At 37.4% G+C, this 16,650-nt stretch overlaps 3 protein-coding genes and 1 non-coding gene across 7 annotated transcripts; 3 read left to right on the top strand and 1 right to left on the bottom strand.

Moving 5' to 3' along the window:
* Nucleotides 1–227: 227 nt before the first annotated feature.
* On the top strand, nucleotides 228–3,015 carry scpp1 (secretory calcium-binding phosphoprotein 1). The gene is made up of 9 exons (XM_027282508.1): nucleotides 228–439; nucleotides 739–796; nucleotides 1,111–1,158; nucleotides 1,484–1,537; nucleotides 1,659–1,685; nucleotides 1,800–1,847; nucleotides 2,008–2,049; nucleotides 2,109–2,222; nucleotides 2,318–3,015. Exons 2-9 carry the CDS (start codon nucleotides 740–742, stop codon nucleotides 2,813–2,815), a joined length of 888 nt encoding a protein of 295 aa, XP_027138309.1. The 5' UTR covers nucleotides 228–439; nucleotide 739; the 3' UTR covers nucleotides 2,816–3,015.
* Nucleotides 3,016–3,275: 260 nt separating this feature from the next.
* trnai-aau (transfer RNA isoleucine (anticodon AAU)) lies at nucleotides 3,276–3,349 on the top strand. Its single transcript has one exon. It is a non-coding gene; the product is annotated as a tRNA-Ile (tRNA).
* Nucleotides 3,350–4,178: 829 nt separating this feature from the next.
* Nucleotides 4,179–7,185, bottom strand: aptx (aprataxin). 3 transcript variants are annotated; one of them, XM_019267417.2, is made up of 7 exons: nucleotides 6,956–7,184; nucleotides 5,897–5,938; nucleotides 5,518–5,796; nucleotides 5,347–5,406; nucleotides 5,009–5,235; nucleotides 4,676–4,779; nucleotides 4,179–4,603 (listed from the first exon to the last, which is right to left on the bottom strand). In XM_019267417.2, exons 1-7 carry the CDS (start codon nucleotides 7,091–7,093, stop codon nucleotides 4,449–4,451), a joined length of 1,005 nt encoding a protein of 334 aa, XP_019122962.2. In that variant the 5' UTR covers nucleotides 7,094–7,184; the 3' UTR covers nucleotides 4,179–4,448. The 3 variants fall into 3 exon arrangements, with proteins under 3 accessions (XP_019122962.2, XP_010743200.2, XP_010743199.2); XM_010744898.3 differs by having other exon boundaries at nucleotides 5,897–5,943; nucleotides 6,956–7,183; XM_010744897.3 differs by having other exon boundaries at nucleotides 5,347–5,796; nucleotides 5,897–5,943; nucleotides 6,956–7,185.
* Nucleotides 7,186–8,581: 1,396 nt separating this feature from the next.
* Nucleotides 8,582–15,848, top strand: dnaja1 (DnaJ heat shock protein family (Hsp40) member A1). 2 transcript variants are annotated; one of them, XM_019267409.2, is made up of 9 exons: nucleotides 8,582–8,718; nucleotides 10,977–11,114; nucleotides 11,316–11,505; nucleotides 12,336–12,440; nucleotides 12,685–12,912; nucleotides 12,998–13,112; nucleotides 13,459–13,574; nucleotides 13,895–13,995; nucleotides 14,234–15,848. In XM_019267409.2, exons 2-9 carry the CDS (start codon nucleotides 10,983–10,985, stop codon nucleotides 14,459–14,461), a joined length of 1,215 nt encoding a protein of 404 aa, XP_019122954.2. In that variant the 5' UTR covers nucleotides 8,582–8,718; nucleotides 10,977–10,982; the 3' UTR covers nucleotides 14,462–15,848. The 2 variants fall into 2 exon arrangements, with proteins under 2 accessions (XP_019122954.2, XP_027139272.1); XM_027283471.1 differs by lacking the exon at nucleotides 8,582–8,718 and adding an exon at nucleotides 10,254–10,483.
* The last annotated feature ends 802 nt before the right edge of the window (nucleotides 15,849–16,650 follow it).

Genomic DNA, 16,650 nt, shown 5'->3' on the forward strand with positions numbered 1-16,650 from the left:
TTTTCACCAAGCCACAAACCCTATGGTTTAGTATGCTGAACTATATTTCACTGTAGACTTGAGAGGGGGTGGAGGGAATGGAGTGACTGAATGAAACAACTCTGTGGTGTGTGTGTATGCAATCATTATCGTGTCAGGATGTGTTTGTGTCGAGCTCTCCGGAAAAAAAAAAAAAAAAAAAAATACACCTTGGCGTGTCGGCAGCACAGACACATCCGGAAGGAAGTGATGCAATCATTTCACTTAAGGTTACTTATATACAGTCGTCCGAGAGTTTCCTACAGCATATCCACACATGAGGCTTTTACTGACTCAACTGCCAGCTCCCATCTGAGGATCAGAATATACATCAGCTTCTTCTGTTTGCTGCCACATCTACTGAACAAGGATCCTTGAGACAGCATTTCTCACACAAGCTCTGAATATAACAGATAAAAAGGTAACTGATTTTTTATTTATTTTACTTTTTCTTGCATGTAATCTGACTACATAGGGATTGGTTGCACTTAGTTTACATTAGTGAAGTTAAAGTTTTTAACCTTTTCTTTACATGTTCAGCAGTTTGAGTGCAACATAAATCACAGACAACTAAACGCACTCTCTCAACCTTTTTTTGCATTTTTTTATTCATTTATTTATCATTTTGTGGCTTTATGTTTCTTGAGGGACAAACTATGTTTAATTGAATTTAATCAAATTAGTAACAATATAAAACGCACACTTGTATGTCTGTTACAGAATGAAGGCTATCATCATTGTAACATTTTGCCTGATTGGAGCAGTTTTTGCCAACCCAGTAAGTACAAAACTCAGATCATTCAGCTCTTAAGACAGACTTTTAAATGTACATTATGCAATTTAACATGCATTTAACAAAGCTTGCTTCTATAGATGTACTTACATCATATACTAATTGTTTATTTCCCTGAATAAACTCCATCCTAAACAGCATCAGGTTTTATGTTGATATGCTGTACATTTTGTAATAGTGTCCAATCACTTTATGTGAATCCGTGTTGATCTTTTGCACTTTAAGAAATCTAGAAACTAGAAATGAAACTTGTTCTAGTTATTTTTCTTAATCATGACCCTGTGACTTCTTTCTGACAGATTTTTTACAATGCCGTTTTGGAAACAAGTGAGCTCGATCCAAACACGGTGAGTGCTGACTGAAATCAGTCCTCCCTTCAAACTTTATCACATTTGACTCTTCTACAGCGCAATAACCCGACACTGTTTACACATTAATCATTTGACTGCAGACAATAGGTGTGGTTAGAAGAAGATTCTCCAGATCTCAAGACTAGTTCATAGACTATTGTTCACTATACTGTTTGTCTGGACACTTTGTGTAGCAATCGCTTGCCTGGGCGATAGTTGACATGAACGGATCTTAAATGAATGTGATGATTGTTAGTGGTTGCACTCATAAGGTATAATTAAATATTTTGTGGTTTGTGCTTACTTTGTTTTTCTTTTCCAGACTGAAAGTTTGTCTGTTTCACAATCATCTGAAAATGACACCTCAGAGATTCAGGTAATGCATATATTTCTTCACATAATTAGAAAATTATTATTTTCAGTTGCAGACGACTTTTTGAATCTTTTTTGGTTGTTGGTTTCACCTAAATGTGTGTGTATTCCTGTTTCTGTTGCAGAGCTCTGAAGAAACTACCTCAAGTCAAGTAAGTCATTTTGATTTGTTAGTCTTTCTGCACGACTCAAGAAGACACGTACAACCATTCATGAAGATGTGTTGTAAACATCTGAATTAACCTTATTAAATTGTCTCTTTTCAGAGTCTGAGCTCAGAGTCAGAATCGTCGGAAGAAACATCAGAGGACACGGTGGGTTGTGTCACTCTTTTTGAACTTTATTGCCATCAATAAACTACATAAAACATGTCAATATGGGTACAACTCTAATAATAAATGTAATGCTGACTTTTCACTTTTGCAGAAATATGCATTGTTTTCTAAAAGTGTGTTTTTCTTCCCCCACAAACAGACTTCAGAGGAGAGTGACAGTCAATCAGATGAGGACAATGAGGTAAGACCATTTAGATCTATGGTATTTGATCAAACCTATATTTAATATACAATGTGTGATTCAACATCCTCCTAGTCTCCACTTGGCTCATATTATTCACTCTTTTCCCACAGTCAAACTCTATGGAAGAAACCAGAGATGACAGCATGGGAAGTGAGGAGAATGTTCGAAAGGTGAGACAAACATTTTGCACCCTCACCTGGTTTCTAAACTCTGTCCTGCTTAAGTTGAGATGAAAGCTGAGTGCTCTGCTTCTTCTCCGCAACAGAGTTTTGTTCAAGAGTTTGCAAGTGTCATCAAAGTCCACAGTGCAGAGGATAACAGCACAGAGGTCCAGGACAAACAGCCCACCTCCACCAGCACTTCTGTCAAACAAGGGACGACCACTACTCAGGGTCAAACAAACCAACCACTGGTGGACAATCCCACCGACAGCAGTGAGAGCACCAGCGACAGCGCAGACGCCAGTGACATTACAGCTGTTACAGCTGCAAACAGTGACAGCAGTCAGAGCACCAGCAGTGAAAGCAACGAGACCAGTGAGACCAGTGACAGCAGTGACAGCAGTGATGAAACCAGCCAAAGCACAGAGAGTAATGCCAGTGACAGCACTGAGCTGAATCAGCTCAAAGCCTGTGTGAATGGCACTCAGAGCTGTGAAAGCGAAGAGGACTTCTTCCAGGAGATAGGAGACGATGCTCATTTCTCAGTAGACAACCTGATGGTGCCAGACGAGGAAGAAAGGGAGTTATTTCTAAGGAGATGATGACATGTGCACCTCTATTGTGTTTGCCACTGTGAACTATAACACCATTAGATCTGCCTGAAAAACTCAGGATGACACATTTACTCTTGCCCATAGCTTCTGAATGTTTATGTTGGCTTCATGTTACCTGTTGGTTTGTGTGTGTGATTATTATTGTGATGATATGATATAGCCTTAAAGCATTTACTTTTACTGTTACTGTTTTGATAATAATAAACAAATAATATAACCATGGTATTTGGGTGCTTGCATGCTTTCATATATGAAACTTTGCATTTCTACAAGTACTTTTTATAGATAAATATTGCACATGTTACTCCCCTGCATTTATTTATACGAGTAGTTACTATTATGTAGAGTACAATTATTAAATCAAATCTGTTAAAAAGACATTCATGATCTCCAGCAATAACAACTACGCATTTATATATATATGGATATATTTGCCCAGATCTCGTATGGCCGGTTAGCTCAGTTGGTTAGAGCGTGGTGCTAATAACGCCAAGGTCGCGGGTTCGATCCCCGTACGGGCCATTAGTTGTTTTCTTAACTGGTGTATTTATTCTCTTGTTAGATAATGATTTAGTCTCACTTAACAACGTATCATTAACTTCTTTACAGAGAGACGGGATGTCAAAGCTCAAATCCCAGAGTTTAGTTTATGTAACACTGCTTACATTTTTATATATGGACACTAGATGGCGACAGTTCTTGCTGTCCATGCAAACCCTCACTTGTGTTTTCACTTATTCGGTAAACCTCTGCTCAATTTTAAAGTAAGCAGAATTATCCTGGGAATTAACCATCCTAGTTGGTACAACAAAACTAACCAGGGAGTGAGAGAGAGGTCAATCAAGCACTGCAACCCACGCAGTCCAGAGAAGAAGCCAGCAAGTAATAATGATGTAAGTGTGTGGGTGGACTATGGGTGTACGGGGAGTACTACCTTTTCCTCTTTGTAATATTTCAGACAGATCCAAGGTCTGTAAAACTTCAGCAGGTGGCAAACCAGCGATCATTAAGTAATTCAGTAATAACATGAGGCGCTATGTCACCTTGTCTAAACACTCCAACATTTCTAAATCCTAATACAGAGCCGATTTAAGATGGCTAATCCTCAAAGTATCCCACTCAATATTCAGTTTCCAGGCTTACGTCATGCTAAAAATAATTCCAAACCTAATTACACAAGTTTTATATTCGCCACCTGCAACTCCTGCTTTTAAAAGGGTATGATTGTGAAACTCTTGAGACATAAAATCTGGTGTTTTTACAGCTTAATTTGAAACTAACTGTTATATTTATGTTACTGTACTTGGAATCTCACAGACAACCGCAACAAATTTTAAATGTAGTGCAATAATTGTGTTCGTAGAAAACATTTATTGCAACATATTAAATGTGGGACAAACTTAATCCAAAATCTTAAGTGACATGAATCTTTACAGTGACTTTTACATTGTGTTCTGGTCACATTATTACAGTCGTTTGAACTGAAACAAGATTTATAAAACTATAAATCTGAATTAGCAGGCAAAAATAATGTGCTGATAACATAATGCTGATAAACATAACAATGTGTTATTATGTGCTGAACCCATAAGCATCTTTTATCCTCTTTCAGGTCACCTTCTCATCTGGGAAAGTGAGACTTCAGGTGTTCCTTCAGAGCCGGTATAGTGGGAATCTCACTGTGACACACGTGACAGCGGAGAGGTAGTTTCAGCAACTCACTGGTTCCTTCTTTGACCGTGACTTTTCCATCTGTTTCAAGCATCTGAATGACATCTGCAGATAACAGAAAAAAAGTTGCAAAACTGTGGAACTTCAAGTTCATAAAATACGTCACAACAAACTTACCGTGAGAGTCCATTAAATAGTCAGTTGTGAAGGAGTTCCAGTGCTTTTTATTCTTCAAACAAGGAGAGTCAAAGTCTTGGCTGATCACATGGAGGTGTAAATGACTGCAAAAGAGAATATACACAAAATGTGTTAATTTCTTTGAGTGTCAACAAGAAATACACTTTTTCAACTTGTAATTCATTCAAACATTAAAACACAAATTTAAAAAAGGACATAAATCATTTACTTTAAAAGGAAAATACATAGAATATACATTTATTTTGTTACATATAAAAGTTTTTAACGTTTATTCCAGTATTAATTCTGAACACTCAAACAGTGATTACAAACCTCAAACTGGGGATAGCATGGTACCCCATGCGGAAGCGTAGCCGGCTTGCATCTGGACACTGCTGAACCATCTGCTCACCGACCCGTTGCATGTGTTTCATCAGCTTGCAGTGCTCCTCGCGTAAGGCCTTCAGACTGGAAATGGACTGCCATGGGAGGACCAGCCAGTGGTAGCGAGCTTTGGGGTATTTATCTTTGATTACTACGACTTTGTCATCCTTGTAAACCTTGAAAACAAGAGATTTTGTAACTTTTTTCTGTCAGAATTAACAATAAAGTTATGCAGTCACAAATCCAGCCAGGAGCCAGATCAGTAAGCATCACACCAACTGTAATACCTGCATCTTCGGGTCTTGCATTGAGCCCTTCAGACCTTGGCTCCAATGTCCGAAACCTTCCTGCAACAAATTTAAAGTAACATGTTTTTTGGAAAATATTACGACACTCACATGGACATTATAAAAACAACATGGTAAACACATGCACATCCGCAACCATTCTCCTCTTACACTGTTTTTTGTGGCTTCTCCTTTGCTGGCTGACACTGACTCCTTTTCTGTCTCTTTGACTGCTTTCACACTCTGAGCCTCTTTGTGGCCCTTTCTGTCACCTGAAGACGACTCTCGTGGTCTTTTGGTGCCCCCTTGGTCCCCGGTGGGATCCTCCTTGAACTGTACAGTGTACTGGTAGAGCTGGTTAACAATATGAAGCCGCTGTCCGGGCTTCATTTTGACCTCATTGTCCTTTCCCACCACCACGGAGTCTACGGAGGTGGGGTTCAAACCCAGCTTTGAAATAGAGACACACAGAGCACAGAGTGGTAAATAACCAGTAGTGGGAGCTTTTAGTCATTTCTGCAGGCAGGCTAAAGAGAAGCGACTTTCTTACCTGTTTAACTTTGACATAACCTTTGTTGCATTCCGCTTTCAGCTGAACTGGTTGAGAAGGGATAACATTTGCACAAGTTAAAGATAAAGATTTTTTTACTTTTACAGTAAATATATATGAACATGAAAAAAATAAAGAGTCAATGACAATTATTTAAACATTATACAGAATAAAATAAACCATGGGAATTGGTCATTTAAACCAATTACTATAATTGTTACAGACAGATAAGGTATTTAGACATTTTTGTTAACAGAGGATGGTATCTGACTACTTTTAAAGTGAAAATAGTTAATCTGATTTAATCTATTTTTATAGATTTGGGCTATTATTAAAAAAAACGATTATTACATTATGGTGGGTGCTGCTGTTGTACAGGAGTGTATTATATCTAAAAGGTGTTTCCAATATTATAGCCCTCTCATGTATATGAATGAATGGATATATGAGTCCAGTTTAACACTTCTGCAAACTACAACCTCAATGATAAAACATAATGGTTAAATGAATAACTCTCTGACTGTGTTACACATTATAAGCTTCATAAAAATAGAATTTATGGTAAAGTAATTGTTTTGGGTCACACTAGATTGTACCTAATGATTGACCAGTGAACATTAAATACAATAATTATATATTAACTGTAAAGTGTGATTTTAAAATTACAACCAAGTCAAAAGTAGCAGTATCTTTACACATAGTTCATTATTTTGTGGGGTTTATTCCCACAACAACAAAGATCTAATTTATAGTCATTTCTTTCTGTACTCTTGTAGCAACCGATAATGTAATAAAGTCCAATAATGTAATAATTTTGGCTATTTTAAATGTAATAAAACCAATAATGTAATAACTTAGATGAAAACGTTATTAACAAGTTTGTAGGACAAATATTGTTGTTTTCTATCTATCATTCACTATCATATATGCTTTGACAACACAATTAACATAACATTTACTTTAACATTTACATGCAAACTTTTATTACACTGTATTTTTTTTTATTTTTTTTTTGCTCAGGCAGTCAGTGCATCAAACAGGCGTGCATGTTTATGTTACCTTGCTGTCTTGAGCATTTCTTGTCTTTAATGGTCGTTTCTGGACCTCGACCCAGGATAACAGCCTGCAGGTGAGGCAGTCTGATGGGTTTATGATTGCCCTCCTCGCTGATGAGCCAGCACAGCGGCATTTTATCATTTCTTTATCATTTATCAGTTTCTATTTCAACACAAAGCTGCAAAACTGACGCACGTAGGAGACAGCCCATGCGCGTGCTGTGTGGCGCAGGAAAAAGACATCACTAGTGATGTGTCAGTCGTGAACGAGCCGGTTCAAAGAGCCGGCTCGTTTTTTAAGTGAACGATGGGAGCCGGCTCAAATCTACGAGCAGGTTATTTTTATTTTTAATTTTTAATTTGTTTTGTTTTGTAAAGTAATGCACTGCACTACCGGTGCTCCATGCATGCAGTGACTGAATGTCATGTGTGTGCTGTGCATTCAACAGTCAATCAGTAGCTGTCCTTTTTTGAAATTGTGTGAATTTCTTTTAAATAAAAATGTATGTATGTATGACCATTTAGGGCTTCCGTACATGGTCACATTAAATGAATTAAATGAAATTGTAAAAAAACAAAAAAACAAACATCCGGGCTACAGAGCTGTTCTTTAGTTGTGATGTGACCAGGATTACAGAGAGGCACTTTGGCTGCAGACCTCCACTGTCAGGCACGGAAGTGATGACGTTTTTTGGGGGGTGGGGAGGTGGAGAAGACATTTTGAGAGGGTCATTTTCATAGACGTATATACATAGACACCTCATTGAGCAGGTTGGTCTGTTGCTGCGTTACGTTAACGTGTCCGCCATATTGGATGTGGCAGACTAATACAAGGAAATGGACTGAACTTCATAAAGCGCCTTTCTACAAAGTGCTTTAAGTTAATGCCTCTTATACACCCAATCACACACACACTAATATATCTGGGAAACAAATAGTGTCTATAATAACCAGATCCTGAAATGTAGATGTGACATGAGGGTTTTCTGAATAAAGAGCACTAACGTTTATATTTAACAGATTTTGATTAATCGTTTTTATATTCACATGATGAACATATACATATGTATACATATGTATATATGTTGTGTTTACATACATACACACACACACACACACACACATTATATATTATTATGTGTGTGTGTGTGGTGTGGTGGGTGTATGTAGTGTGTGTGTGTGTGTTATAATATATATATATATATATATATATATTATATATATATATATATATTTATATATATATTATTATATATATATATATATATATCTTATGAGATGTTGCTTTGAATATCTATAATATCTATATATGAGTAATAGCTTAAGGGAAATGTGCACTGACAAAACAAACGTTCACTATAAAAACAATATATAGAATAGACGGGGAATTGAAAGATTTTATGTCATTGTTTACTAATTCATTCATTTGTGAGGAAAACGATTCAACCGGAAATGCATTCACGAATTCGCGATTTTATTTTGAAATGCATCCCTTGCATTACACCAGAAATTACACATACAAATCATAAGTCAGAACAATTTGACTTATGACGAAATCTGGCTGAATTATTAAAGGTATAAGTGGTAAAAAAAATGAAGAGCCCGAAAGATCCGACTCTTTTTGGTGAGTCAAATGAACTGACTCCCTAAAAAGATCCGGACTCCCCATGGATCAGATGGTAGAGACGCGGGCGGCTGAGAAGCTTCTGGAAGAGTCTCTGTGAACTGAGGCGAGCTGTGTCAGGATACTACACACAATCACATAAGGTAGGAAACCCACATTTTAAGACCTCGTGTTTTGTTTGTACCAGTGTCACGTTTTAGTTTTTTTAAGTTTTTAACACGAGAAAAAAAAAAAAAAAGGCCAGCTAACGTGTTAGCATTAGCTGTGCTAACGATAAGTAAAGGCCTGTTATAAACCCTGTGGACAGTAACAGGTAGTTTTATTATAATTACATTCATTAACACTCCTTTAAACCCAAGAACAGACATATTAATATATGTAAAAGGCTTTAATGTGAGAGCAAATTAAACCAAAACAACCGTGACGTGTGAAAAACAACAAGTTACAACACATGTCAGACTGGGCCCACGTTTAAAAACTTAATAAATAGTTAATTACAATAATTATATATTACCTGTATCTTCTGTTCATGAAGTGTAAACCCAGTTTTTAAAATTACAACCAAGTCAAAAGTAGCAGTATCTTTACACATGGTTCATTATTTTCTGGGGTTTATTCCCACAACAACAAAGATCTGATTTATAGTCATTAATAAAGTCAATAATAATAAGTAATAAAGTCCAATCATGTAATAACAGATGAAAAAAATCTTAACATTATTGTTTTCTATCTATCATTCATCTTATGTCATCTTGTATATTTGCTTTGACAACACAATTCACATCAACATGAGTTTTATATCATGGTGGGATGTAATATACATAAATATGATGTACTTGTAATTCACTTGTGTAATAATATTTTAGATAGATAGATAGATGACTTTATAAATTAGGTTGTCATAGCAGCCCATATTTGAATACAATCAAAAATAAAAACACAGAATGGGACAAGGACACTTTGAAAATACACAAGATAAATAATAATAATAATAATATAATAATAATACATTTTATTTCCTTTCTGTCACCCAAGGACACCTCGCAATAAATGAGAGTAGACAGCAAATAACAGAAACAAACAAAAAAAATCATAAAAGTATCAAATTACAAGAATACAACATTAAAAACAGGTTAGAATAGGACAGCGCAACAGTTTTAAGTGCAGACTTGAATTGAATAGGTGCAGTTTGAAGATAACTGATGATATATTGGTAAAGTTATTGTTAATAATAGTATATAATAAAAATTATTTATCCCAAGCTGGGAAATGACACACATTACACACAGTGACAACATAAGAATAAAAATATAAAAAGCTAAACTATACATAATAAAATATCAAAATGGCAATAGTAAATAAAATACATTGTATAAAAGTATATACAGCAAATTGGCAGTGTTGATTTAAAGTGTATAATAGAGTGTGTGATTGTTAATATTAGTTTTACCTTGACAACGTTAAGATGCTCGTTGATGGTAATGAACTGGTAATGAACTGGGAATAAGAAATGTTTAATAAGTGTAACACTAACAGTGATGTCATTTTGCATAATGATTGAAATCTGAGAAATAAAACATAGCTATTACCAAAAAAAACAAAACAAAAACACATACTTGCAATCTTAATATTTTATTCTATAGCCACACTTGCACACTTTTCAGTTTCAATTCTCTGTCGGCGTGTTAACAAGGAGGGCAGGGCAAGGAGAGATTATTTGCTCTATAATTTACATACTAAGGAGAGAACGTCACCCTCCCTCAACCTGATGTTTGTTAGCCCTAAAGACTCTGACATGAACGCACACCTGCAGCGATGAGTTCACCTGGAACTACCGGAACCGCAAGAAAAGTCTCTCTGCTGCCACGTCTCAGCATTAACTAAGAGAAACAGAGCGAGGCGCACCAGGTGAACTCACTGAAAGACACAAATATAATAATTTAAACGACACGACCTGGCTTCATAGAGTGGTCTTCTATATTGGCAACACGTCCATGTATACATGTATACACAGCACATGACCCTCATCCCTGCTTTAAAGTCATAGCCGAGTGAGACCGACGTTGTTCTCAGACATTAAGTTCCAAGTTTAGGCTTGTGATGATGCATTTCTGTTTAAAGAATTTAACGCAAGTAATTTGGCCTGCGTCATATTGTGAAATGTTTTATCGTTTGCTTTCTTTACTAAGCCAGAGAGCACGTCTAAATCCAGCCTGTTTTTTTAAGCTTATGCAATGCCTCATGCTGGATTTAGACACATAAAAGCTCTTGTCACCATGACGCTGATTCTTATTCAGGTTTGATTTGATTAAAAGTCTCACCGTGGTGTTTTTTTAGGTTTTAGAGGCTGAACTGAATATTGAAGTGCTTATTATGTCCAACTTTTCTTTGACCATTAAAGGCAAACATGGTCAAGGAAACAGGCTTCTACGACACGTTGGGTGTGAAACCTAACGCTACTCCCGATGAGCTGAAACGGGCCTATCGCAAACTAGCTTTGAAATATCACCCTGACAAAAATCCTACAGAAGGAGAGAAGGTAAGGACCTTTTTTTGTTATTACACATGTCTGAGTTAACAAATGAAATAATGTAATAGGTCGTATTAAAGTCATATTAGAATATTTTGCACACAGTGTCAAAGAGTTAAATATGTTTTTAAGCTGCTGTATATTCCCGGAAATGTTTTTTTTTTTGGCCTTTCTCAAAGAAGTTTGTCTTTTTGTTTTCTCTCTTTGTAGTTCAAACAGATCTCACAGGCGTACGAGGTGTTGTCCGATGCCAAGAAGAGGGAGCTATACGACCGTGGAGGTGAAAAGGCTATAAAGGAAGGAGGGACCGGTGGCGGTGGAGGTGGGAGCTTTGCATCGCCGATGGACATCTTCGACCTGTTTTTTGGCGGGGGAAGTCGGATGCACAGAGAGCGAAAAGGTACAAATATTCCGAGAAATAATCTCTGAGCTGGGTAATACAGGTTTTAAAGGTTTGAGATCCACAAAGCAAGAGCCAGTGCGAGTTCTGTTGAGGAAGAAGTTGCAGTATTCAACACTTTTATTTTTTTTATTACTGATTAATAAGCGTTTTGTGTGTCTGTATTTCTCTGAGCATCAGCCCAAACCAAAAAAGATTCAGGGTAATATAAGACCAAGAAAAGCAACACGTTCTCGTATTCATCAAATGTTTAGGCATCGAATAATCGATGTACTGCAGGCCGCAATATTCGCTCACTGCAGATATCAAATCGGCAAATGTGTCAGACAAGAAAAGTACAAAAATGTGAAAGATCCCTCACTCTTCATCTGTAAATCTTTACATTTCTTGGTTGCAGTTGCAGTCAAAAAGGAATTTAAGGCGATGTTGCTTTTTTTTAACGGAATGAAATTTGCTCACGCTGTAATAAATCTTCTTCTCATTCGTCCTGCAGTTTGTGTTAGCGAGCAATCGTACGATATGCCAAAATACAGACAGACGAGCATGGCAAACGTTTGAGAGAGAAGAAGTCTTAACTGGCTGCACGTCAGCTGTCTTATTTGTGACTTTGCAGTTTGGCTACAAAAGGAGAACTATTCTGAGCTTCAAATAACAAATAGACATACAGTTGCCCTCCGTCTATATCATTTATTTGTAACAGCAGAAGTTCAGGCTTGTTTATTTAAACGTGTGTAATACAAAAAGAAACTGATATTAAGCGAACAAACACAAGGCTTGTGTATTAATGAGACTCGATCAATTGCTGAAATCTGTTCTTTGTCTCGCCCCAGGGAAGAACATCGTTCATCAGATTTCAGTGACACTGGAAGATCTTTATAACGGAGCCACAAGAAAGCTCGCTCTACAGAAGAATACTGTTTGTGAGAGATGTGAAGGTACGTCTTGAAATGCGAGTCATTTATTCACATGCTCTTGTTAGCAGTCGTCAGTGGACTTGTTAAGTAATCCAAGCAGGCTTTTCACGCACATGCAGGCCATGAAAAGGCCCCTTTGTCCAACAGCAAAACAAATGTAATCCAGTCCTTTCTCCTGCAGTTTTATATAAGAAGCCAAAACTAAAACAGAAATAGTCATCATCTTTGTTATGCAGCGTGCTGACCGTTTATTTTTTCTTGCCAGGTCGTGGGAGTCGGAAAGGAGCTGCGCAGATGTGCATGACGTGCCATGGCACGGGCATGCAGGTCCGCATGCATCAGCTAGTACCAGGTATGGTCCAGCAAGTGTCCACAGTGTGCCACAGCTGTCAGGGCCAAGGACAGAGAATCAGCCACAAGGACCGCTGCAAAGCGTGCGGGGGTCGAAAGATCATGCGCCAGAAGAAGATTTTGGAGGTCCACGTCGACAAAGGTGAGAGTGGAGAGAGAGTTTATCCAGATCGACCCTGAAAAGCAAAATGCTGCACATACGTGACCCGTTCTCTTAACTGCCACAGGCATGAGAGACGGCCAGAAGATCGTTTTCCATGGAGAGGGGGACCAGGAGCCGGGGATCGAGCCAGGTGACATCATCATCGTGTTGGACCAACGAGAACATTCACATTTCACCAGGTAATATAGTCTCTGTTGTCAGTTATGTTTTGTTCCTGATGTAGAAGGAGTCATGACATGATTTCCAATAAAAGGAAAACAATGTGTATGTGTGTTATTGAATACACAAAGTAGAATTACCGTTTCTGGCCACTAGATGTCAGTAAAAATCTACATTATCGCTCAAAGCCGGTTTGACTTTGCACTCTGTTTGCAGTGAAAGATGATCCAATTTGAATTAGACTAATTGTATTTTTTTAAAATCTGAACACTTTTGAAATGAGGTAATACTCAATTTGGGTCATTTTTGGATAATATTTAAGTTTGTTTGTTTGTTTTGTTCAACTTCTTCTTGTCTTGTCATCAGAAAAGGAGAAGACCTGGTCATGTCAATGGAGCTGCAGCTGGTTGAGGCTCTGTGTGGTTTCAAGAAGCCTGTTAAGACACTGGACAACAGAACTCTCCTCATCACCTCACATCCAGGTAAACCAAATCACTGCATGCACAGCCGCCCCTTTAAATGCCAGATGTTCAGTTAGACTTGATGCCTGTCAGAGTTCTTTTTAGTGTTTTCTTCTACTATTATCACTATATTGAATTACGCCCAAAACAGTTAAATTATTTACACGTCTTTGGTTTTAAAAAATGTTTAAAAGACAAATATTTAGAACAAATAAATGAAATTTATGTTTGGCAGCAGCATTGTGAAGCTTCATTTATTACCCGATAAAAAGATGTATAAAGAGTTTTTTTTTTGGTTTTTCATCATGTCTAAGGTTACCTGTGTATTTTTTTTCCCACAGGGGAACTGATCAAACCTGGTGACACAAAGTGCGTCTTGAATGAAGGCATGCCTATGCATCGCAGGCCGTTTGAGAAGGGACGACTTATCATTCACTTCTCGGTAAATACGTTTTAAATACTATCTTCTTCTTTTAGATTTAACCTTATCTTACACGTGCTTTCTTGCTTTGTGCTTGTCTGTATCACCCCCCTCGCATAAACATGCACAGGTTGCCCTTTCATTAATGCACTTCTGTGCTGTTCTCTGTCAGATTCTTTGTCTTGTTAAGTCGCCTGTTACATGCTGCCGAAACAAAACGGAGAAGTCATCGTTGTTTATGGTCGTTTTTCCTTTTTAGGTGGTTTTCCCACAGGCCAACTTCCTCCCTCAGCAGAGGCTGAAGGAACTGGAGCGCTACCTCCCAGAAAAGCTGGACGCAGAGCAGCCGGAGAGTATGGACGATGACCTCTACATCTACGCCGACCTGGAGGACTGTGACTTTGAGAACCGAAAAAGACACAACCATCAGTACTACTACATGGACGAAGACGACTGCAGCGGAGGTGTTCAGTGCCAGACGTCTTAAATAACAACTGACCTGTCCTCACGCCAGAAGCCCAAACCCTCATCTCTAAAGCAAAGCACCTTTTTGCACTTTTTATTTAATTACTTCTCTTAACTCTCTTACGTGTTGTTGTTTTTTTTTTTTTTTTTTTTTTGTTTCTTTCCAGCCGAATCATGAAACTGTGTCCCAACACCCTCCTGATTTATTATAGTACTTTTTCTATGGAAAGCTTCGATCAGGGTGAATGGGATTCTTTTTCATCACTGGGGCCTTTTTTTATTTTTATTTTTAAATTTTTTCCCAGTCACACTGTGATTAGAGACGAGGGCTGGTATAAAAGAGGCTTCAGAGACTGCCTGCTTTACATCCAGTTACACTAAAATGGATGCCAACATTAATATGAAAATAACCTTTTTTCTTTTTTTTTTATAGTGTTACTAAATCGGTTGTTGTCGTGAACCACTTGTTGATGACTTGTTCAATAATGTTGTATGTGTGTGAACGCCCGGTCTTCAGATGGTGGTGGAGAGGGATGCGCATTGAGACTTGAGTTAAAGCGTTTATGCTGTTTTACCCTTTCAAGGGCTATTTTCTAGACATTTGTAAACAATCTTGAAAATGTGACGAGAAGACGTGAGTCGAGGGTAAAGGTGATAATAATTCAAGCGTGGCGGTTCAAGGTTCAAGCCACTCAGTAGTAGATCATTGAGACTAATATTTAAATTTTGTTTAATATTTTTATTTTTAAGATACAATCAGATGTTTTAGATGTGTATACAGTTTGTTATGAGCCAAACACACTATGTCTGCAGTTCAGTGGCAGGGTGGGTGTTCAGAAGCAAAAGGTAAGAAGGTATGAGTAAGAAGTCACTTTATTTTTAAAAACAAATCAAGGGGGTTTCCAAGACTTTAACTCAGACTCATGTATGCATATTTTATCGTGATTATATGTTCCAGATTTTATGTAGTTTTCCCTTAAAGATATCCAGATCCACCTGTTTTTATGTGACACGACCCTAATCCCTCGATGGCAAGTGTTTTCCTTCTCTTTCTAAAGGTGCCAAGCTGCATCCGAGTTGTACAAAAAAAAAAAGAGTGGCTAATGTCTGTTAGTTGAATATTCTCGAGAGTTACACATATGGGATTTAAAAAATCGTTATTCAAGACTGGAATTTCAACAAGCTTATTAAGTGTGTCTCGTCTTAATTCTCCTCCCGAGTTGTAAATTGCCAAATGGGTCGGTGGGAGCTTATGGAGGGACTTTAAAAATCGGCACACCTGATACCTCAATGAAGTGTCTGCCTGTTCGAAAGCCTTATCAGAACTTGACTGAAGCTGCGCGATAATGCAAATGTCTTTCGGTGGTGACTTTGCCTTGGATAAGTTAAAAAAAACACAAAAAAAACAACTATGCTCGCCAGAAGGGAGATTCCTTCGACAGTTTCACGGTTGTTCTTGAAGCAGATGCAAATTTATGAGTACTCATAACATCAGGGGAAATCGACTCAAAGTTTAACTCAAATAAGTGTCGTCAAGTTCTTAATTTTACTGTATGCTTGTTAAGACCAATGATCTACTTGTTTATGCACATGTTTTCTAATAAAATTCAGTTTGATGGTCTCTCTAAAAATGTGGTTATTACTGTGTGTGAGGAATATTTATTTTCATGTTTTAAGTTTTTAGTTTTACCTATTCCTGATGATGGGTAAGTTAAAAAAAACTAAAACTTGCAACTGCAACAGTTTTTCGATCAATTTTCAATCTTTATTTTCTAAGATGTTAGAGAAAAAAAATGCTATTATTGTAAAATATTGGCCGCGTGTCCTTTTTCTGCTGACTCTCACAGAGCCGTGTCACAGAACATTGGACAAATAATCAACGCTAGAGCTGAAACAATAAATGATCATTTAAGCAATTCATATTTAAGCGTAGCTGTCAAACACACCCCAGCCTCTTAAAGTGAATGTTTACTGTCTCCTTTTATTAGATTAGAGGTGTAAGTACATTAGATTCAACTTTATTGTCACTGCACAGAGTACTGAGGCAGCCAGATACAGTTTAGCATCTAATCAAAATCTAAAAAGCATTAAAGTGCTCTCATTAAACTGAGTAATATATATAGTGGTAATAATAACAGTGAGGGTAGGATATGAATATGTTAAGATGTTCACAGTATAAATATGTGTAGTATTTACAATGGGCAGTGCAGA

This window comes from Larimichthys crocea, chromosome X, assembly GCF_000972845.2.
Source record: "Larimichthys crocea isolate SSNF chromosome X, L_crocea_2.0, whole genome shotgun sequence".
In the NCBI taxonomy this organism is placed as follows: Eukaryota; Metazoa; Chordata; class Actinopteri; family Sciaenidae; genus Larimichthys; species Larimichthys crocea.

Excerpts from the sequence above, each read along its gene's own strand:
- scpp1 (XM_027282508.1), top strand. The coding sequence starts at position 740 with ATGAAGGCTATCATCATTGTAACATTTTGCCTGATTGGAGCAGTTTTT. Across the intron at positions 797-1,110 it reads GAGCAGTTTTTGCCAACCCA|ATTTTTTACAATGCCGTTTT; the intron begins GTAAGTACAAAA and ends TCTTTCTGACAG. Across the intron at positions 1,686-1,799 it reads AAGAAACTACCTCAAGTCAA|AGTCTGAGCTCAGAGTCAGA; the intron begins GTAAGTCATTTT and ends GTCTCTTTTCAG.
- aptx (XM_010744897.3), bottom strand. The coding sequence starts at position 7,085 with ATGCCGCTGTGCTGGCTCATCAGCGAGGAGGGCAATCATAAACCCATC. Across the intron at positions 5,236-5,346 it reads TGCAAGACCCGAAGATGCAG|GTTTACAAGGATGACAAAGT; the intron begins GTATTACAGTTG and ends CTTGTTTTCAAG. Across the intron at positions 4,604-4,675 it reads CTATTTAATGGACTCTCACG|ATGTCATTCAGATGCTTGAA; the intron begins GTAAGTTTGTTG and ends TGTTATCTGCAG.
- dnaja1 (XM_019267409.2), top strand. The coding sequence starts at position 10,983 with ATGGTCAAGGAAACAGGCTTCTACGACACGTTGGGTGTGAAACCTAAC. Across the intron at positions 12,441-12,684 it reads TGTTTGTGAGAGATGTGAAG|GTCGTGGGAGTCGGAAAGGA; the intron begins GTACGTCTTGAA and ends TTTTCTTGCCAG. Across the intron at positions 13,575-13,894 it reads CCTCATCACCTCACATCCAG|GGGAACTGATCAAACCTGGT; the intron begins GTAAACCAAATC and ends TTTTTCCCACAG.